This window comes from Alligator mississippiensis, chromosome 2 (genome assembly GCF_030867095.1).
Source record: "Alligator mississippiensis isolate rAllMis1 chromosome 2, rAllMis1, whole genome shotgun sequence".
NCBI classification, from domain to species: Eukaryota; Metazoa; Chordata; order Crocodylia; family Alligatoridae; genus Alligator; species Alligator mississippiensis.
This window is the reverse complement of record NC_081825.1, coordinates 260,556,621-260,580,017: the sequence shown is the minus strand read 5'-3', so window position 1 is coordinate 260,580,017 and position 23,397 is coordinate 260,556,621. Positions and strand designations below refer to the sequence as shown.

Here is a 23,397-nt window from a genome sequence, read left to right as displayed (position 1 = left end):
GCCACTCAAACTGCTGTGTTCCTTGAATCAGGGTACATATTGAGAATACAGGAGATGGTCTGTTCATTGAACAAAAATCACCCCTTCCACCAAAGGATGTATAAGTAGGGGGAAAGGCCTGTTGCACTCTTTGTCCAGGCATCCTCTCCCTGCACAAGTAAAGAGTATTTCACTGGGGGCAGAGTCTGAAAAGTAGGCAAAGCACATCCTTGGGACTTGGCCTTCAGAGGAGGCCTAGCAGAGACATCACTGCCAGGAAAGATCTCTCAGCAGCCCTCACACATTTCCCCCTTTTTCTATTGTATCTCACTTGTCTTAATAGTAACCCCATGTGTCTCTGTCTAGGAGCTGATGTCCATAAATATTATATCCCCTGCCAAGTGTTGGTAACTGCTGTATGAGAAGTAGTTTCCAGTCCCAGTAGAAAATGGCCTTGAAAATTATTGGACAGAAAACCACCCCTGAATCACGGCCTCCCACACTTCCCCTTCTGTGGTGGGACTCCAGCTTCACCAAATCAAAAAGGACAAGGTAGAGAAACCAGTTGGGTCTCATTTAAAATCCCCTTCCCATAGATTTTTGTTTCAACACAATACAAATGTTTAAGTGAAACCCAGCCATCAAGTAGGACTTTCTGCTGTTCAGCACAATATTCTAGAAAGCAGAGCAAGGAGATGGGTAAGCTGAAGTTCTGTCACACTTGACTTCAGGCGGTTGTTATATCCCAGGTTGAACAGAAGAAAGAAAAACTTCTCACCACTTTTACTGAAGAGAAGCTGGATCTGAAGAGTAAGCAGAAAGGGAGCCAAGAAACAAGGGTTTTAGGAGGCAGGAAGGGAATCTGTTATCTGTATGCAATTGAGGGTAGATGCATTAGGATGAAGAAATCAAAAAGTAGGCCCCTTACCATCTGCTTTCCCTACATCAGTGGTCTTCAACCTATCCCGCCCTTCAAGCCAGATGAGAGGTGTGGGGCCAGTCCACAGGCTGGATCCGGCATATGGATTCAGTCCATGGGCTAGATCCAGTGCATGGGGTTGGATCATGGGCACAATCCAGCACATGGGTCAGTCCATGAGCCCAATCCAGTGCACAGCATTGGGCCATGGGATCAATTCAGCAGGCAGAGCTGCATCATCTGGTCTATGGGGCTCCCCATGGGTCTGCAAATCTGGCAGTAGGAGGAGCAGCAGCAGGTTCAATTGCCCTGGTTCCAGGAGTCACAGCAATTCACGCTGCCACTGCTACCCCACCACCACGTTTCGGAACCAATGGGCAGCTCTGCAGGCTGAATGATGCAGCTTTGAGGGCTGGACCTGGCCCATGGGCTATACCTTGGTCACCCCCGTTCTACATTGCACAATGGGACTAAGAGTAAGTGGAGGCAGCCTACATGCAGGGGGCATGCCCAGCCATCAGACAGGCAAGCCCTCAGTGCTCTGGCAGCTCCGTGTATATGAGCATGCTAAAGACATGGTAAGTGACAAAGCCAGTGACTAGCTCTCCTGAACCAGGAAAGCATCCTATGGAAGATGGGCTGGAGTGTATGGACCCTAAATTAAAACAGACCCTGGGTCTGTTCTCACTTGAATAGCCAGATCCAGCATGCAGGAGGCACAGACATGGTATAGTGGTACTTTTATTCCCAACCCCTGGGCTGTATCTCCCATGAAGAAGAACTTAGACTCAAGGGACATGTCCAGCCAAGTGCACATGTGTGGTATGCAGCACCACACACCTGTCTGCGGTGCCACACATCGCACACACTGGACATGCAGGTGTTCCCCATACTGCTATTTTGCAGCATGGCAGGGTTTTTTGACACTGGGAGATCCTAGTGTCAAAAAAAACCCTCACTAGAAAAAAATGGAGCACAAGGCAGCAGCATGCATCCCTGAAAACCACAGCCTGGCCAGCCGGAGCTGTGCTCCAGCTGCCGGCCAGGCTCTCTGCTGCTGGATTGTTGCTGCTGGAGCCCCAGGAGCCCTGGGAGGCTGCCAGGACCCCAGGTGCTGGCCCCAGCCACCCCTACCCCACCCAACTTGCTGCACACCAGAGCACACGTGCACAAGTGTTCCCCGGGGCCAAGTAGCAGTGGCACAACTATGTGGTGCTGCTTTTGTCCTTGGGGAAATGCACATGCACACTCATCTGGACGTGTCCAAGCTGAACATCATGGTACTGTCATGGCTTATGACAAGTATCCACTTTTGTGTGATAGGGGAGAAGCAGAAGGCAGACCTTGTCTCCATCCTCAAGAAAAAAGCTATTCTTATAATTAGTTTAGAGGAGTGAGGTCATTTGCCTAGCAGGGGCAGCTCTGTCTTTGCCTCCTTATCTACAGAATACTTATGGTAGCACAGTGCTTATGGTTCTATTATGCTTCCGGTGGCATTTGGTCTAAGTCATGCTGGGACAGCCATATGTATAATGATGGGGAATGAGGCACAAGGGAGAGATTGATCCCATTCTCCATACACCCCACCAAAGAAGGCAGCCTTTATATGATCACTTGAACACTCAAGGTCAGCTCGTCAGGGCATCCAAGCTGCAGCTGGCCAAAACATCACACTGGGATGGAAAGGCATTTCTAAGCCACACTTCTGTTCCCTGAGGTTGAGACTCTTTTGTCCTTGGGCACATCTTGACTGTCATCCACTGGTGGAGCCCTCAAGCAGAGGCTTTCAGGTATGGTCACCTGAGCACTGGTCTGGAACTTGGGAATCAGCTGAGAGTGCAACACTGGGCCAGGTCAGCTGTCTAAGAAAATGAAACAGCACCAAATGAGATATTCCTGTATACTAAATGAATTCCAGCCTCACCACTGAGGCACAAAGCCAGTCTGCAGACTGCACAGTGCCAGAATTTGCTGGCATTACCAATGTAAGTCAGTACTCACAATGAGCAGCCCTGTCCCATTTCTAGCTCCATACAGTTGCAGAAATGTGCTAGAGCAGCAGTTCCCAAATTCTGACAGATTGTGCACCACCAATATAAAATGATACAACCCTAAGCACTACCAGCAAATTTTTCAGTTCAACCTTAAGTACAACCAGCAAATTTTTATCATATAAAGTAATTATAATAAATCTGTTAACGCATACCACTGACAGGTTGTCTGCGTACCAGTGGTGGTATGTGTACTGCAGATTGGAAACCACTGTGCTACAGCACACCTGCTCTATGTACACAGTAATACCAGGAGAAATTACTCTTCTTTCCCCCTGTTCTTCACCTGGAGGTATTATCCTTTCTTCTAGGTTACTTGGGCATAATGCCTGATAACTATCACTTGGGCATTGCAACTTCCCTTCCTATAGTCAGCTGAGGTCAAGCTCTTTTGGCTGCTGTCAAACTTTAGGCATGTTTTTAGGCTAGTAGAAAGGAAGCACTGACTGTAGATCCTACCTAATGGGATACAAGCTGGCAAACATGCCACTGAATGTTATGGGTATAAGCACCTGAATGCTGGGGGGTAGAATCACTTAAACCCAATTTAGAAAGTCAGTACATTTGACACCTTCTCTTCCTGACCCCATCTTCCCATCGTAAGAGGCTACTGCAGCTGCTGAATTCCACTCCTTGCTGAGCCAGCATGAGCTAGTCTTGTTTGTACCTTTCTCTGCCCTTCTCCAGGATTTCTAGTTCTACCAGAGTAGGACAGTTTTCAGTGACAGGTAGGGGTGCCATTTTTATTCTCCATCCCAGAAATGAGTGAGATTGGGTGATACTAAGACTTACTATTTTGAGAAGACTGGCCTAAGAAAGAAGGTTACTTAGGCAACCTAAGTTATGAGTTGCCCAGCTTTGTCCCCCATACCTGTCCTTCTCCCTCTGCCCCCTTCCCCCTCCCAGGAGCAATGCAGAACTGACAGAAATATAATTAATTTCTCAGTGAAGGTGCAAATTGTTTGTAGTATTTCCACTCTAAACCTTCAGGGAAGACTGTGTGTATGCACCAGGCACTCCACCACTGGACAGTTCCACTGGGCAATTCTTGGCTTTATCTACAGCAGATTGGCAGACGTTTGCCTACACTCCAGCCCTATGATAATAAGCCTGTAGCCAGAGCCAGCAACATTTTCTGAGCATTTGCTTCTGTCATTTAATTCCTCTGTATTCAAGCTGTGAGCCATAGGACCCACCCCCCACCACACAGGATTCAGTCTTATTAGGGGCAAGAATTCAGTGACCAATGACAGCCAGTTATCAGGCATCTGTCAAGCCTTCAATATCACAAGGTGAATGGATTAATTCAAGGCTATCCAACTGGTGGCCCATGGGTGACATGTAACCCACACAGGGTTAATTTGCAGCCCCAGACTCTCACTCATTGCTCCAGCTGCAGCAGCAGTCATGGTCTCCAGTTCCCCGTCCCTCCTATGGCTTCCACTTCTTGCACACTGTAGTGCAGCCTGTCATGCAGGGGAAGCCTGTGACCCAGGGCACCTGTGCAAAACCATGAAGCAGGGGAGTCCACAGCCAGAAGCTGAGGGTGAAGTTGATGCAGTGCAGCAGTGCAGTGTAGCAGAAAGGCTTCAGCATGGCTTGTGGCCCAGGGGGCTCATGGTTCATGTTGAAGGTGCAATCTGTAGGGCATATGGCACCCAGGCACTTAGATATTGGACAGCCCTGGGTTAATTTATTTACAGATTCTCCTGGAATTGATTCAGGTACAAAATAGTCTGTGGAGCACTCCCCGCACCCTAAGTATTTCTGATCATAACATCAAGGTGGATTTGAGTTGCCTTGGCTTCAAACCTCACCAGCCACTCATATCAACAGATACCTGTTGCAGGACCAAGGGCAGAACCACAAGAGACAAAGTTCCGGTGGCTCAGGTTTAAAAACAAAATTCTCTGCTCTTTGCAAGGTTTCACTGTAGGGGGCTGAATTTATTCAACTTGGCAGTACTCTCAAGTTTCTTCCCTCCTCTCCAGTTCTGAAAGTAGTAATCTCAGAAGTTTAAAACAACCCACACTAACGGGTATTTTCAGCCTGCCCCCACCCTGTCTCCTCCAGCAAAAGCATTGGCTAGGTCTGCCGCCAGCTGCAGTAGAGCAGCTGCCACTGCCAGAGTGCATTCCCATCCATGCACTGCTGACAGCTTTCCATGGCTCCACTTTGCACCTGTACCACCAGAGCCAGAAACACACCAAAAGGCTGGCAGAAGGCAAAGGACTGCCTTCACACACCTTTGACCGGCTGCTGGGTGGTACAAGAAGCCCTGTTTCAGTCAACACTGGTGATGTAAACCTGTTATGAAAATAGGGGCTCTGCCACTGCAGAGGAGCTTTCAGCCTGCAGGCACTCAAAATGTCACTAGCAGAACTTTATGGTGTAGCCTAACTCCCTACTTGTAAGGTACTGAGAAGGTTCAACTGCACTTAATTAGCTCCTAGTGATGAACATGATCCTCTGGCTTGATCCCTGAGTGGGAGTTACCCTAAACCACCATTCCATTAAGTGGCTCAGAAAGCCTTCTTGCCATGGACCCACATGGAGAAGGGCGACTCAGCTTTCCAAAAGGGATCACATCAGCAGTCCCAAGTACACACTTCCACACACTCAGGTCTAACCTCCAGATAAGAGCCAACATATGATTAATTCACAGTAGGGGTGATGCCTGTGGATGCTCTCTGGAAACCAGAAAAACTTATTATTGACTTGGCATTTTTTAGTTCCCAGGGACCCAAAATGCTGAGGGTTCCTACTATAACCCACTGCATGGAAAGCTTTGTCCTCCTCCAGTGCCTGGCCTCCTACAGATGTCATCTAGAATAGTTGCTCCTTCAGATCCAGCTGTAGACACTGGTGCTTTGAGTGCTGAAGATGCTTGGGTTCACTCCTCCTTGCTGACCCAAGGAGAGGCTCAGTAAACAAACACAATAGCAGAACTAAACTAGCCCAGAGGCAAAGTCCTTGGGAGGTGGAGAGGTAACAGCTGCCTATGTAACTAACACATCCGATGAGTTCAATGTCTGGTAGTCTCAAGCTTCTTGAAAAATGGGCCAAAGACTTTTCATTCTTATTCTTCCCCAGCTCAGGAGAGGCAGGGGGAGGGGGCAGTGTGAAAATGGTGATGCCAGGGGGACAGGAAGATCAAAGAATCATAGAAAATTAGAGTTGGAAGGGACCTCAGGAGGTCATTTAGTGACTAGTCCAACCCTTTGCTCAAAGCAAAATCATCCCCAATTAGATCATCCCAGCCATGGCTTTGTCTAACTGGAACTTAAAAACCTCCAAGGATGGAGATTCCATAACATCTCTGGGTAACCTGTTCCAGTGTTTTACTACCCTCCTGGTGGGAAAGGGTTTTCCTAATATCTAACTTAAACTTCCCTCACTGCAACTTGAAACTATTGCTCCTTGTTCTTGTAGAAAGCTGGTGGATATTTTTTTGCTTTTTTGTTGCATCTCCCCAAATACTTCACCAGCTCCCTCCATCAAATTGCTTCTCTATGAGATGCAAAGCTGCCTAATTAGCTCCGCAGTAAATGTCTCATCATTTACACATGCAGCCCTATTAGGCTGCAAAAAACTAATGAACTCCACAGCAAAGTAGTACTTGTATTTACTACAAGTAGTACCTGCTGCAGAGTTGTTTTGTGTGCAGCACTGCATGTGTAGACACTGATGCGGCTGACTGGGGCACAAAGTTGCTTCAGTGTGGGGACTGCCTACTGACTAGCCCTGCACTGGAGTACCCTTGTGCCCCAGCCAGCCCCTCTGCAGCATGTTGAGTCAAGTTGGAGCAGCCCCAGGTTGGCAGGCTGACCCCCAAGACCCCCTGCTACCTGGGGCTTCTTTGACCCAGCTCAACATCCTGCAATCCCAAGAGCACATACAAATATTGTGCCCAGAGCAAGAAACTGGCACTTATTGCTCCTCATTCATTTCATAGACATTAGGGCTCTTAAGATCATTGGGTCCAGCCCCCTGCCCAAGTGGCAGGAAGTCAGCTACAGTCAAAGGATCCCAGCAAGGTAAATGTCCAAATGTTCCTTGAAAGTGTCCAGAGTAGGTGCTTGCACTGCCTCTGGGGGGAGTTTGTTTCAGGCCTTGGGGGGCTCGGACAGTAAAGAAGTTTTTCCTTATGTCCAGCCTAAAACAGTCTTGTGGGAGTTTGTAATCGTTGGATCTTGCCATACCCTGGGGTGCTCTGGTGAACAGGCGTTTCCCCCAGATCCTGATGTACACCACTTATGTACTTATAGGCTGCCATCAGGTCCCCCCCTAAGCTTGTGCTTCTCCATGCTTAAGAGTCCCGTAGCTTGTAGCCTTTCTTCATAAGGCTTGTTCTCTTGCCCTCTGATCATGGATTCTTCTGGACTCCTTCAAGTTTCTCCACATCCTTCCTAAATTGTGGAGCCCAGAACTGGATGCAGTACTCCAGCTGTGGCCTCACCAAGGCCGAGTACAGTGGGAGGATGATATCCTGTGTCTTTCTTGCTTGAGATGCATCAGTAGATGCAAGCCAGTTTTTTTTTGCTTTGTCACCTGCGGTATCGTATTGGTGGCTCATATTCATCTTGTGGTCAGTCATGACCCCCAAGTTGATGCTTGGTGAGCTTGCTTAGGCGGTTGTTCACCCATTCCCTGGCGATACAATATGCATGTGTAGATGTGCTCTCTGGCTTCATAATTACTCTGGATGTGTCATGCCATTTTTCCACATCTCCTTGGCCTTTTTTTTCTCTTGGGATATTCTAAATCACTTCCGTTTGCCTGGCCCTGCCCAAACACAGCTAGGAAGACAGCTTTGCCTCCCTCCTGTCATGTTCTTTGCTCATCTCTGGTGGAGACACTTCCACCATAAGATTCCCTTCCCCGTGGAGCTTCATCTGCTGATTTCTGTGTACCTTCTCCAGTTCTCCTCTGCCTTTCTCTGAGCTATCATGTCTATGCTAATAATACTGCACTGTAATTGCTTTTCGACGCCTTCTTAAATTAATCCCCAGCCACCCTCTGAGCCTGGTTTGACCAAGTGATCTTTGACTTCATTTCCCTTTCCTTCAGTTGAGTGTCTCAAAGACACACATCTCTCTCTCAAGGAGAGATACATCCTCAGTTTCAGCTCCATCTCCATCTCCTGAAGCTTCTCTGACTCAGGTCTCCCATTTGCCTCTTCTTGTATAATGTTAGCACTGTCTTTGTTCTGAACTTGCCTTCTACTCCTACATCCCATGTGTTTGCAAACTCACTCCTCCTCCCAGCCCCAACATCACAATGTGCATTACTCCTTTAGGATTCTCTCTGTGCTGAAACACTCACCCAGTGGTCCCTTCCTCTCATCAAGGCAGGTTTATAATCTACAGACACCCTGAGTCCCAGGTCTTTGATATGTACACATATGTGCTCTGCTTCTCCACCAGCTTGGCAGTCACTGTCTTCCTCTCTCTTCCCACACAATTTCACTTGTCTTAATGCATGACCCTTCTCTGCTGCTCCTTTCAACAGAAGTGGCCTCCAATTATCTTACTAGCTCATCTAATACCCATCTCTTTTAGAATGTGAGAATATGTATTTCTGTCTTTAGTAATTTCATTTCTCTCATGCTGCATTTTTTAGCTCTGCCTTCTTTAACATTGAGAAGCATTTAGAATCCTGCTTGTATGAAAGATACCAGATAGACTGAAACTGTTTGTTCAGTCACTAACATTCAGTAATGTATATATTGGCTATAATATTGTTAATATGGCAAGCATAAATATTGACTACTATTGTACTAACTGTTTGTTCAATTATCAACAACAGTATTCTGTTATCTGAGATCAGAGGGTTAGAAGCTGTTGCCTGACAAATTCACACTAGAAACACGTGACTTGTTCACAATGAGTGCAAAAGAGGAACAACTTACCTAAGGATGCAATGGACTGGCTATCATTTGATGTCTTTAAGTCAGGACTGAATGCCTTTATAAAGGATATGCTATAGGTCTACCAGAAGTTGTATTTGATGCAAAAACTGTAGGATGAAGTTTTATGGCCTGATGATACAGGATGCCGGACTAATAGACTTGAGGCACCCCTGGATATATTTGTGGCACCCCTCAGAAAATGTCAGCTCTTAGTTTTCACCCTTTTTTGTTTTGACTACAGAAAAATAATAAAGCAGTCTTTCTGTTGCAAGGAACTCAGAAAGGCCATGACTGTGGATTTCTCTCTCAAATCTCTGGGTTTATCTTGTGAATCATGTTTGAAAACCTAATGGGCGCCTATACATGTTCAGTGAGGCTGCTCATATGTGCTGTAATTACTTGATTAATCGAGTCTGCTGGAGCAGGGTAATTACCACACTCCAGCAGACTCCAGCATCTCATGTATTAGCCTCCCTGCACTGAAAAATGGCAGCAGGGGCGCTTTAACTAAAGCTTGCTTTGGATGCTGACACACAAGACACTCTGGGTGCTTTCATTAGAGTAGCTCCCTGGACACTCCTTACTTGCTAACACCCTGTGGCACTGTTGTAAGGTTCTGAAGGCACCCAAGGGTGCTACGGTAACTTGGTTAAGAACTACTGGATTATATAACTATAACAGTCCCCTTTCTTGGCCTTAATAATTGAATCTATGAATCCCATATTGTTGTTTACATGTGATCTTTTTTGAAACAGGTACTTGTGTGATTCCTTGCTATTTTCAGGACTGTCCCAGGGGTACAACCACAGGGGAGCTAGGGACCCTCCCCACAGGGGACACTGGGACAGGGATACACACCCCAGGAGAAAAAACTCCAAAAATAAAAACCACTTACCTGCTACAGGATGTCAGACACAGGACGAACAAAGAGTGAAACCTGTGCAGTTCATTAGCCGTGCTTATATACAGCTGGTGCGGTGGGTGACATGAGGAGCAATCACCGGCCGACGAAGATAAAAAAGGAACGCCAGGGGAGAAACGGGTAGAGCCATCGGAGGCTGCAGAGGCTCTCCATGCCACTGATGGGAGGTGCTGGCGAGGAAACAGGGATCTCGCTCAGGGAGAGGCAGTGGAGGCTGCGGAGACTCCCTGCACCAGCAGCAGGGTGCTCTGGCGTGAAGAGGTGGATTCCACTTGTGAAAAGGCATCCCAAGCAGCAGCGATCAAATTCCAACCCCACGCCGGTCACGAGCAACACCGGCATCCAGGGGAAGACCTCACTCTTGAAGGAGCTACAGGAGTCCCAGAGACGGTGGAGACTCCCTACTCTGGGTTCCCACGGGTGCAAAGCCAAAGAGAAAGGCTAACCCAGAGAAGAACAGAAGATACGCTCGGCAGGGAAAAAGGTGGAGCAACACTGGGGGATGCCACCTGGCTCAGGTTATAGGGCCGAGAGAAGGAAAGGTCACCTCAGCCTGATCTATCCTTCTCTATCCACCCTTCTTCTCTTTCTTTAAGCCTTTTTTCTCTTTAGTTGCCGCTTGTCAATATATAGTTTCTTGTGCTACCTTTTTTTGGCTTGTCTTCTTTCTTAGTTATTAGGGGTTAGGTCTAGTTTGAGGGGATCCAACTGACACCCCAACAGCAGGGGTGCTTATTAGGCTCAGCAAGTAGTTGGCAAGAGCGGAAGAGATAGATAATAGAGGCGAATCCAGCAGGCCTGTAGCCTGTCAACAGAAGTGAAGATAACAACTAGTCCCAGAGAAGGCATGAAGACCAAAGATCATCTGAACCGGAGGGACTTCTGCAATAAAATCAGGTGGCCCGCCATAGGTTGGCATAAGGAAGGGGTGTAGGGGAGGTGGAGCCCCACGAATACCCACTGGGAGGAGCGACCGACCCCAAGGGACCTTCTACAGACGACCCCTCCACTGAAAATACACTCAAAATCATGGCAGGTGAGTTCAGAGGCCTTCTTCAGGGTGATCAGGGTCCCTCTCAGGGGTTGCATGAACCTTCACCATGCCCACCACCAGGCGCTCATGCTAAGGCAGCTCGGGAACAGGTATTTGAAGCCAGGCAGGCACAAGGACAATCACAATGTCCTCTTGGACACTTACATATTTTCTTTAAAGTGTATTTTATTAATTGTTCTAACCATTTAGTAGGATACTCAAAATAGGAGGTAGAAGATGTTCTCCTGTTAGAGCTCATTCAGCCATTATAATGTTTCCCTACCTCATTTGTGAGGCTTTAAATATTAGTTAATTTTGAGACAGTACTTGTAAAGAGAAACCAAAGTACTGATACTGCTCATTATCCTTGCCTTTTGGGAATTATCCCACCAAGTTCCAATTACATCCATTGGAAGAATCCCAGTCTCACTGAAGTCAAAGAGATGCCATTGACATCAAGGAACCCAGGATTTCACTATGCACCTTCACCATTCATTTTCAAGTGTAGATCACCTTATTTTTTCCCCAATGCATCATGCACTTGTTACAAACACAGGCACAGATATACTCCTCATTTTTATTCATCTTCTGTTGCAGAACATCTCTAAAACCACTGGACAGGTCATCCTTTCCCTGGACTCAGCCAAGTCAATGGGCATCTGCAAGCAAAATACTTCTTCTTGACACTCCTCTGTAACAAGAATTGGACAACAGGTGAAACATTTCTTATAGCTGAAGTTCTATACAGCTGCATCCTGCCTTCAGGCAAATAATCTCCTGCTTGGGACCAGGATCTAGACACAAGGTGAATCATCTTTTCTGCCCATCATTGCTGAGCAGTAAAGGCAGATGCTGGGGCTTTCTGTTTTCTTTATGAGCACTTCCATATTTTCTGCTCCCAGTTACCTAAAAAATAGATAAAAACAATCTAGCTCTGTTGCTGGGTAAAGAGTTGCTATCCATTTCAAAGAAATGCTCCACCTAGTCCTGTAAGCTTTCTCAGAAAGAAGCCATTGCCAGGTGGGCCAGTGCAGACTGAAGAAACCCCTTAACAGAATAAGCTGCCAAATGGGGAAGTTTCTCTCCATCCCTCCTAACAGTTATAGCTTGTCTGTGTGGGGAGAAAAAATTCTAATAGTTTTTTAAAACATGTTTGGCCAAACAAATTTGAGCCACAATGTAAACAGAATTATAACCCAAGCTGTTATTATTAAATCCATTTAAATTGTAGCATATGTAGGAGTGACAAATGTAGTTTACATGGAGCATCAGAATGGTGGCTCCCAGGAGCCCGCAGCAACAGCACCTAAGGGCAGGGAGATTGCCCCATGGCAGCAGCAGCCAGGGTCTTTGAGTCTCTGGGACATTTAACCATCCCCTTCCCTGCCCCCATCCCTCAACTTTAGCCTTTCTGCCCAGGGCACAAAACTTGCTAGTTACACATCTACATTTAAAGCAGACTTGAAATTTGATTCAGCAGAAACAAAACAGACAATGGTAAACCATTGACTTCAGATCTGCGCTATAAAAAAGTGGTTTAAAAACCTATAAAGATGAACAAGTGCAGATGGATTCTTAGTGACTGACTAATAGAAATATTACCCAATGCAAATATGTTCTTAGTGATTGATTTTTACCTTTCAGCATGTGAACATAAGCCTTTTGTAAAGATTTATCCTATCTAATGTCACTGTTGTTGACCTCATTATCTGTCAGTGTATGATCTTTTTTTTGTATCCTTCTGAGCTCTTGGCTCTAGCGACATTTTGTGGCTATGAGTTCCACTGGTGGATATGCAGTTAAGCATTGTGAAAACAAAACTTACTTTCATGTTTTAAAATGGTGATTTTTAATTCAGTTGAATGAACATTGCAAGAAAGAGGGAATAGAAAAACCTTCTCTACCTTTCTGTAACACAGGACTACCTACTGCCTGACCCATTTGCAGGTAATAAGAGCCCTGAGACAGGGAGTCATAGTTCAAGGCCTGGCTCCTTTAACAGCAGGTAGTTGAGGGACATATCACCATACCCAACTTGTACAAAACAAGAATGCATATTCAGGCTAAGTACAGGCATTCAAGAAGCCCTCAGCAGAAGCACTCTAAAGTTCAAGGTTTAGTCTAAGTGCCCCATTTATGTTGGGAGGAAGCAAAACACATATTAGCTGGGGGAGGCGGGGGGGGGGGGGGGTGCGGGTCATGTTCAGAGCCTGTCTGCTTGGCCTGAGCACAGCAGATGGGGGAACTCTCGCCCACTTCTCAGCATGCCCCAAAGCTCTCTGGGCTACTGAAGACACCTGAGCATAGCTGAACGGCCAAGGTGCCCCTGATTGGCTGGCAGTGGCTCAGCATAGCTGCCCACCTGGACTTGATGTGGCAGTGGCTCATCATGGTATACATCCTCATGGCCATGAGCCACCCTCATGCCTACTCTGTGCACCCTGAACCTGCCAAGTGTGCATTTGCATGTGTCAGATACCTAGGTTCTGAGAGAGAGAGAGAGAGAGAGAGAGTGTGTGTTTGTGTGTGTGTGTGTGTGTGTCCTGGATGCCTGGGTTCTGTGTATGTGTGCAGCCCCCCTCTCCCCCCACACAGGACCAAGGTGTCCTGGACACACACACCATCATGGGTTGCATGGTGTCCACGGGTGTGGCCTGACTCATCAAGAGAAGTGTCGGGAAACCTGACCACAGGTTCTGCAGGTTGGGCCAGCACAGTGGCTACTGTACTAGTACTGTGGGGGCTGGTGCACACTCCGTATCTCTGGGATATGAGAAGACTTGATCCAGAGCAGCCATGGCCCCTGTGTGGGAAACAGTGTTGTAGGGCCTCCCTTTGCCTTCTTCCCTTCTGGCAGAGTCCCTGCAGCCAACTCCTCCAGGACACCTTGGTCTTGTGAGCATGAGGGGTGGCAGCTGCCATGATCTTGGCAAAGATACAGGACAGGTCCTTGTGGAAGGTCATGGTCTACCCCTGACCCACAGACCACTTTCTAGTGTCAAGCACATGGTAATAATGCCTCATCATCAACATGGTCCTGGTGAGACACTGCTGCCAGTCTCTGTTGTGACTCTTCACCTGCATCTGTTGCACTATGCACTTGAAGACATCTCTGATTCAACACCTTATGTAGACCTTCTCACCCCAAATAGTGATGAGATCCTTTATTTCCTCAAAATGCTACTGTGTCCCCACATTTGGCTGTTGGGGGTAGATGGTCCGAGGTCAGCCATGGAGGTGCCTGTTGGGGTCTCGGTGTCTGTGGGTGGGTGATGGTCTGGCTGCAACAAGGTGGATGGATGGATGGATGGATGGATGGAGGTGGGTGGAAGGCTGAAAGGATGGATGGATAGATGAATGGATGGATGGAGAGATGGACAGCCAGAGGCAGCAGTGGATACATGAGGGTGCAGTTCTCATCTCATGGTTCTTGTTCTTACTTCAGCCCCCTGCTCCCCTGTCACCTGGTCTCTGCTGTTCATATCACCTCCAGAATCTCAAAATGTCCGGGGGCTTTCAGCTGATGCCCCCTGATTCTGGCAATGCCACATGCCCCACCTGGGCTGTAAAATTCAAGGGTCCAAACCCCATGTGGTCCTACAGGTTCCAGAGGTGTGTCTCCGCTTACCTCAGGTGGGAGGTTGAGCACCCCCCCAACTACATCCCCCCACACCACAAACTACCTAGATGATCATCTACTACCTACCTGATCCAGGTGTGACTGGTGCCTCCTGAGTCTGGGGGGGGCACGTTGCAGACCAGAAGCAGCCGGCCCGGCAAACTGCAGACCACCGGCTGGAACACAGGTACAGCTACCTCCACCCCTGGGGTGTGGGCCTAAACCTCAGCCACAGCTGCCGCAGGCTTTGCGGGAAAAACCATGGCCCCCTCCGCCTGGTTCTGCAGCAAATATTTAGAGCCCAACTCAGTCACCCTTACTTTACACCCTTATAACATGAAGAACTTTAATGTAGTAGATTCTATTACTGGCATGTTATGAGTTTCAACCCCAAATAGTACTCACCACATTTTATTAGATTTCCTTTTTTCACTTTCACCTTTTCTTAGATTCATAGATTGTAAGGCCGGAAGGGATCTCAGAAGATCATTGGGTCCAGCCCCCTGCACCAAGCAGGAAAGATAACTGGGGGTGACTGTCTAGTTTCCTCTTGAAGATTTCCAGGGTACATGATTGCACCATCTCTGGAGGGAGCTTATTCCAGTCTGGACACCCTGACTGTGAAGAAGTTTTTCCTAATGTTGAGCCTCAATCAGTCTTCCAGGAGTTTGTGGCCATTACTCCTGGTTTTCCCCTTGGGTGCCCTGGTGAACAGTTGCTCACCAAGCCCTTGATGTACTCCCCTAGTGTAGCAGTAAGCTGCTACCAGGTCCCCTCTCAGCCTTTTTTTCCTCAGGCTGAAGAGTCCCAGATCCCCCGGGCCTTTCCTATTATGGCTTGCCTTTTAAGATTGATCATATGGGTGGCTCTTCTTTGGACTCTCTCAAGCTTGTCCACATTCTTGTTAAAGTGTGGTGCCCAGAACTGGATGCAGTACTCCAGCTGAGATCTCACCAATGCTGAGTAGACTGGAAGAATCACCTCCTTGGTTTTGCTGGAGATGCATCGATTGATGCATGCCAGAGTACAGGCAGTCCTTGGACTTACGACACAATTGGTTCCTGAAAACCGTGTCTTAAGTTGAAACGTTGTAACTTGGAACCAATTTTCTCATGAGAAACAATGTTGTAAATGGGGGATTTGTTCCTGATCCAAGGCCCAATACCCTATTTTCACCAAAAATACTCCAGAATTTTGTACTCGATCAATTATAGATGAGTAACATAGCTACATTAATGTATTTATATTGTAAATAGCAATCATATTGATTTGGAAGGACTTCTTTGAGGTGACTTTGGTGGACTTTTTGAAGGGTTCTTGGCTGGAGTCTTCTCAGGAGTCTTGGCTGCAGGTTTTTCTGGAGTCTTGTCTGCTTTCTTTAAGAAAGTGTCCAAGGAAGTTTGGACAGATGTTCTCCAGGGAAATGGGTGACATAGCGAACTTGTTTGCTGGTGTGGCGTTACATCGGATCAAACATTGTAAAGTCAAAACTGACATCAGAAAGTTGAAATAGGGTATCAATTTATAAATGTAAGTGGAAAATTTTGTAACTCGAAATGTTGTAAGTCAAGGACTGCCTGTATTATTTGCCCTACTGGCTACAGCATCACACTGCCAGCTTATATTCATACTGTGGTCTATTATTACCCCCAGGTCCCTTTCATTCATGGTGCTAGTCAGTTTGGTGCCACCAGGCCTGTAGGTGTGTTGCGGGGTTGCTCATCCCGAGGTGGAGTATTTTACATTACTCGATGCTGAACTTCATCAGGTTCCGATCCGCCCAACTTGCTAGCCTGTCTAGGTCCACCTGTATCTGTAGCCTATCTTCAAGCATGACCACACTTCCCTATAACTTGGTGTTGTCCACGAACTTTGACAGTGAGCTCTTTACCCCAACATCCAAATCATTAATAAAGATGTTGAAAAGTACTGGACTGAGCACCAACCCCTGCAGGATACTGCTGCCCACTTCTTGCCAGGATGACACAGATCTGTTCACTACGACTCTCTGGGTCCTATCCTGCGGCCAGTTTCTCACCCACCTGACTGTCTTGGAGTTAAGCCCACAATCCTCCAATTTTCTCATGAAGACATCATGGGATACCAGTTCAAAGGCCTTTTGGAAGTCTAGGTATAGCAGGTTGACATTGTATCTTGTGTCCAGGTGGCGAGTTACCTGGTCACAGAAGGAGATGAGGTTGGTAAGACAAGACCTGCCCATGAAGAAGCCATGCTGGCTATTAAGAATCTTACCTTCTGCAAGCTTATCGAAGATAGACTCCTTGACTAACTTTTCTAGGATTTTCCCTGGGATGGAAGGTAGGCTGATTAGCCCATAGTTACCTGGGTTCTCCCTCCTGCCCTTCTTGTGGATGGGCACAACCTTGGCCCTCTTCCAGTCCTCTGGGACTTCTCCAGACCGCCACGAGGTGTGGAAGAGTTTTGCCAGGGGTTCCACAATGACTTCGGCCAGCTCCTTCAGCACTCTTGGATGAAGATCATCTGGTCCCGCTGACTTGTATACATCTAATTTTATTAACTGGTCATACACCAATTCTCTGGCAATAGTAGGAAGGTGATTATTCCTACCATGCTCATCCCCTGCCCTACCTGGCATGGTTTTCCTCTTGGTCCAGTGAAAGATGGAGGTGAAGTAGTAATTCAGAATTCATAGATATTAGGGCTGGAAGGGACCTCAGTAGGTTATCAAGTCTGACCCCCTGCCCTGAGCAGGAAAGAGCACTGGGGTCAGATGACCCCAGCTAGTTGCTTGTCCAGTCTCCTCTTGAACACCCCCAAGGTAGGGGAGAGCACCACCTCCCTTGGAAGCCCATTCCAGATTTTGGAAACCCTTACGATAAAGAAGTTCTTCAAGATGTCCAACCTAAATCTGCTCTCTGTCAATTTGTGGCCATTGTTCCTAGTTACTCCAGGGGGTGCCCTGGTAAATACAGCATCTCCTATTCCCTGCTGCCCTCCCCAATGAATGTATAGGCAGCCACAAGATCACCTCTCAGCCTTCTCTTGTGCAGGCTGAAGAGATTTAGGTCCCTCAGTCTCTCCTCATAGGGCCTTGCCTACAGGCCTCTGACCGTATGAGCGGCCCTCCTCTGAACTCTCTCAAGATTCTCCACATCCTGCTTGAAATGTGGTGCCCAAAACTGGACGCAGTACTCCAACTGCGGCCTGACCAGTGCCGCATAGAGGGAAAGCATCTCCTCCCTGGACCTGTTTGTCATGCATCTGCTAATGCCTGATAAAGTGCTGTTAGCTTTGTTGATCACTTTGTTACACTGATGACTCATGTTCATCTTGGAATCAACTATGACTCCAAGATCCCTTTCCACTGCTGTGCTGCTAAGGTCACCCCCCAGCCTGTAAGTGTGTTGGTGGTCCTTTTTGCCCAGGTGCAGCACTTTGCACTTGTCTTTGTTGAACTGCATCCCATTTCATTCTGCCCATTTTTCCAACCTGTTCAGATCTGCCTGGATCCATTTCCTCCCCTCTGGTGTGTTAATTTTGCCCCATAATTTGGTATCATCTGCAAACTTGGACAGGGTGCTCTCCACGCCCTCATCCAAGTCACTGATGAAGACATTGAATAGCACCAGTCCAAGGACTGAGCCTTGCGGGACTCCACTGCTCACATCTCTCCAGGTCGATACTGACCCATCCACCACCACTCTCACCCATCCATCCACCACCACGATACCAACCCATCCATCCACCATTGCAGCCTGTCAGTTTATTTACGAGAACAGAATGAGATACCATATCGAAGGCCTTCTTAAAGTCTAGGTAGATGACATGTGCCTTGACTCCTGCCCCTAAGCATTTTGACAAGGTTAGTCAGGCAGGATCTACCTGCAATGAACCTGTGCTGATTTCCTTTCAGCATTATTTCCCCTGCTGGGCTCCCACGAATGTGATCCTTAATGATTTTTTCCAGAGTTTACCCAAGGATAGAGGTGAGACTAACTAGCCTATAGTTTCCTGGTTCATCCCTTCTCCCCTTCTTGAAAATAGGGACCACATTTGCCTTTTTCCAGTCCTCTGGGACCTGCCCAGAGCACCATGAGTGCTCAACAGCTGTGCCACAGGCTCTACTATGACACTGGCCAATTCCTTCAGCACCCTTGGATGAATTTCATCCAGGCCCACTGATTTGAACACATCCAGCCCCTCCAAGTGCCTCATCACTAAGTCTGTGCTAACAGTTGGTGGGTTGGTGTCTCTCCTGTCTATCTATGATCCAGTTGGAAGATTTGTCTTGGTCTGTGTCTAGGAATACAGATGCAAAGAACTCACTGAAGAGCTCAGCTTTGTCTCCCCTCTCCATCACCAATTGCCCTAGTTTGTCCTGTAGGGGTCCTATGCTACCCCGAGCCTTCCTTTTGCTCGCTATTTACCTGAAGAAGGACTTTTTGTTCTCTTTAATTTTTGGTGCCAGCCTAAATTCTAATCCTGCTTTGGCCTTCCTGATTCCCTGCAAGAGCCAGGGAGCTATACTCCTCCTTGGTAGCTACCCGTTTCCACAGCCTGTATACCTCTTTCTTTGTCCTTAGGCTTTCCTGGACTTCCCTGTTCAGCCAAAAGGACTTGTTGGCCCTTTGCCCAGCTTTCTCCTGGGTGCCAGTAACCAGCTCTCCTGAGTTGTTGAGCAATGGCCCTACACTTCCATTTCTTTTCCTCCTGTTCCCTATGTACCTAAAGAAGGACTTCTTGTTGTCCTTGATTACCGTTGGTAATCTAAGTTCAGTCACCACTTGAGCCTTTCTCATCTCTTCCCTGCAAATGCAGGCCATTGTGGAATAGTCCTCCTTGGAGCCTGCCCTGAGCTTCCATTGTTTATAAGCCTCTTTCTTAAGAGGACCCTGATTTCCCTGTTTAGCCAAGAGGGCTTCCCAGCCCTTCTGTTACCTTTTCTTCACATGGGAATGGACTTCCTTTGTCCTTCAAGTATATAGGCACCTGAGTCCTCCTACTGAGGCCCTCATTGTCCTGTCCCACTGATGAAGAACTATTCCCTCATCTCCCGCAAAAGTGGCTATCCCAGTGTCCCTATCTACAGGGCTTACTTATATGTTGGTCCCTGGATATGTTTGAATTTGTGTATCCCCGCCCCCCAGCAATCTTAGTTTAAAGCCCCCTGTCCAGAAGATTGGCCATCCTGGCCACAAACAGGGACTTATCTTTCTTCGTGAGGTGCATGCCGTCCCCTCTCAGGAGTCCTCTCTCCCTGGAGTACACACTGTGGTCAAGGAATCTGAAGCCTTTTCAGTGGCACCAGCGTCAGAGTTGCCAGTTCACTTCCTCAATGCATCCTTCCCTTCTGGGACCACAGCCTGAAACAGGGAGCACAGAAGAAAAGACTACCTGGGCCCCCACCTCTTGAGCCCAGCCCCCAGAGCCCTGTAGTCGCTCATGACCCAGTCTGGATGACTGCTGGCCATGTCATTAGTTCCCACATGGATGAGGAGCATGGGGTAGTAGTCTTCCCCATCTCATAACTGGCAGTGTATAAAGTCCTTGTTTGGAGGAGATTTCAATATAAATATAGATGTTTCTCATGAGGAGACACAAGGTACCACACTGTTAAGTGGTTGTTTTGTGTTATTATGAATTTATTTCAATATTTTAAAAAGAAATAAATACATCTAGATATGTAGTTTATAAACTTGAGCAAGGTAGAAAGTTGGGATGACATGGTAGCAGATTTGGTATTGAATGGCATACGATTTTAAAATGAAGATTACAGAGGAGGTCTGAGACAAAGATAAGGAGAAATCATCTCCTTTCATTACTTTCCATCATCCAAAGCTGTAACACTTCAAGAATAGACACAAGCAAAATTATTCTAGTGGTGCTGGAACCAAAACCACATGAAAACTAACCTAAGTATGAGGCAAACACAAACTTGGTTTGAATAAGACATTGTTTATATGAGGACATTATGGAATACTTCTGAGTGTAATCAGCTGCTCACTGCATCAGATGCATCTGAAATCACTTTGGAAAATGCAAGATGGTGAGAGTAGATATTATGGATTGTAGGTACCAAAAACAAGAAAAAGTTTACATTTTGGTTATTTTTTCCCCCACAAAAGGCTTCAGATAGAGTAAAAGTGGAGTGCTATTAAAATATTTCAGGCAAGATGTTGCTTTCTAATTTACACCCACACACATAACTAGCTCGTATTCTCTCTTTTTTTTTTTACAGGTGTATAGAGCTCAGCAGCTTTACCTGATAAGCCTTAGTTGGCTTCATTCAACCTGACTGTGCTATCTTCTCTCTCCCTCTGCCCCCAAACTAGAATTCTTGAATGCTTGTAACTGCTCTTAATGGTTACCCAGCTCAGGCAATTTCTCTAATGCATTGCAAGGAGACAAAACAAGGGTTGGCTAAAGATGTGTCTTATAGAGTAGGCAGTATAGTACAAAGTTCCAATCCTGCTCCACTTAAAATCAAGGGAAAATTACCCCAATTTCAGATTGAATTATTACTACATTGCATGTGATTGAAGGACTGTGTGATGAACTAATAAAATAAAATAAAATAACAACCCACCCTCAAAGTTCACTGCCCTATCTTAGACTACTTCAAAAAATACACACTTGGAAATGTAATTGCTCTGAGTGCAAACAGTCAATGCTTTTTAAAACCTTCACACAATGTTTTGGTAAACGGTGTATTGGACTCCAGCTAATTAAGCAAGTAAAAAAGAATTGATGGAATATTGACACAGTACCAAATACCTGGTAATTCTAAGTCATCTTTACTGGGGCGCAAGCCAGAATGGGACATCCTGACTGGCTCCACTCACTAGGGCTTCAGGAGAGTGACCCTGTTTGTCTGGTGGCTTGCAAAATGCTGTACAGATGAGAGCTGCAGTTCATGTGGCCAGGCAGCACGGTGGTGAAGCAGGGATAGCGTGGTGGCCAGACTTGGCTTCCCAGCAGTCCCCGTGGTGGCAGCTCTTTTTGCTGCCAGTGTCTCCACCACCACCACTGGACCTAGGTACCCCAGCCCATCTGCCCCACACCCACTACCAGGGACACTGGATGGGGTGGGCAGGCAGGTTCTCCATGGAGACCAGCCTGGGACCCCCAGGCACACTTGGCTTGGCGGATGGGATGGGGCTGTGAGTAAGTGAGGAGTGGTGTCTGGAAGCAGGATGGGCAGGCATGGCTAGGGCCATGATCATGGGACAGTGACAGCATGAGGCCAGGGGCCATGGCTAGAGCAGAGCCATGACTTGCTGCCCGCATGCCCTGGCAACACGTGCTGGTTTTGCAGGCAGTGGCTGGAGAAGGTTTTCAAGATTTCTGGGACTTTGTGTCTGTGAGCTGGACTTATGGGTTTCTGGTCCTGTATCCTGTATTGAGCACAGGCAGTGTAAGTGCTTCTCACAACCTACATTTTTCATGTGCATTCAGTTTCCCCAGACAAGTTGGAAAGCAGTGATGCTACATATTAGTATGCGTAGGTGCTGATGTAGATTTTGGGCATGTTCAAGTACATTTTTTACTTCCATTAGGGAACTTGCCCATTGCCAGAAATCAGTACAGATGAAACAGTTCTTAAGACCAGTTAACTGTGAGCAGAAGCAAAACAGCAACTGACCCACATTCAGCACTTGCTTACCTGTACCTATGACAATACATAATAAGACAAATTCAACAATAAGCAGTTTTCTTTGTGTGCATATATCTATGCTACCCAGAGGGAGGATACAGACAGGCCTGGGGACAGAGGCTTTGCTGACTCTTGTTAGTGACAGCACAGGGGTGGGGCAGGCCCAGGGCTCAGGTAGAGGAGTTAAGCTGTGGCCTAGGCTAGACCGCTGCCCTGCAAGGGTGGGGTGAGTGGGGTGCTGCAATGCTTCATGGGATGTCAGTGAAATACAACCTCTATGTCTATGTACTCTATGTGCCCTGACCGTCTGTTTGGTTGCATCTGTAGAGCACTTTTTTTCCATCTACCTGCCGCACAGTAAGTAACTTCTGTACCTGATCTCCATTTCTATGTTGTATTTTTTTAATTCTAGCCAGCCAGGCATGTTTAAAAAAAGTAATGGTAACAGTCAAGTTTAACTCTGTTTTTAAAAATTATTTATAAAGGCACAAGATGGGTTCTGTGACTGACCCCTTGCACACTTCTGCCATTTTTCTACCTCTGTGATATTCCCTCCTATTCTTCTTTTCTCTAAGCAGTCCTAACCTCTCCTCACAGGAAAATCTTCCTAACTTCTGATCCTTCCTGTTGCCCATCTCTGAATCTTTCATCTCTGCTATGTTTTTCTGAGAAAGGGTGACCAGAACAGAACATGGTATACTCCCTAAGGGTTTATCATTGATTTAGACCAAAAATATTGTAATGCTGATGTATTATTTTTATCCCATTTTGATACTTCCAAACTATTTTCTTTTTTAGTACTGTTACAGATAAAACAGAGGATTGTATTGAGCTGTCCACAAGAAGTGGCTGCAGTTAATGTAGGACCTAGTAATATAGAAGAACACGAAATTTTCATTCTAATGTGCTATGTCTTGCATTTGTCCATGCTGAATTCTGCCAGTCTGCCATCATGCTGCCCATTCACCAAGCTTTGTTAGGTCCCTCTGGAGTTTCTTGCAGTTTTCTTTCACCAGGTGATTAATGAAGTGCCCTCTGCCTTTGTGCCACCTCATTGTTCTATTGCAATAAATACATACAGTGTCCCATTCTGCACTTGATGGGCTTGCATCCATGCTCCTGGGCAGCCCAAGTACAAGGAAAACATCTCTGTCTGATGTTGCTATTTGGACAATCAGTGAGGAGCCAGGAGTCTAAAAAGGACCCACCATTACCAAACACATAAGTGTTAAGGAAACAGACACCCTCTATAGAGAATTACGTCTGGAAGGCAGTGTGGCATACTTTTTCCCTGAGGCTGCCATCTTGTGTTCCAGAATCTAAGCAT

The 23,397-nt window shown here is 46.8% G+C and overlaps 1 protein-coding gene across 5 annotated transcripts in view; it reads right to left on the bottom strand.

Moving 5' to 3' along the window:
- Positions 1 to 11,378: 11,378 nt before the first annotated feature.
- LIN52 (lin-52 DREAM MuvB core complex component) overlaps positions 11,379 to 23,397 on the bottom strand; it is a 146,311-nt gene continuing 134,292 nt past the window's right edge. Inside the window, exons 7-9 of one of the 5 annotated variants that reach the window (XR_009460226.1) lie at positions 16,477 to 19,779; positions 14,522 to 14,715; positions 11,379 to 11,721 (exon numbers count right to left, since the gene is read on the bottom strand). Coding sequence is in view for 2 of the 5 variants with exons in the window: in XM_059723075.1 (XP_059579058.1) it covers positions 11,464 to 11,506; positions 16,477 to 17,051 (618 nt within the window). In the remaining 3 variants the exon portion in view is untranslated. Of the gene's footprint in view, positions 11,722 to 14,521; positions 14,716 to 16,476; positions 19,780 to 23,397 lie in introns of those variants that run through there. The other 4 variants (XM_059723076.1, XM_059723075.1, XM_014611295.2 and 1 more) reach the window with 4 other exon arrangements.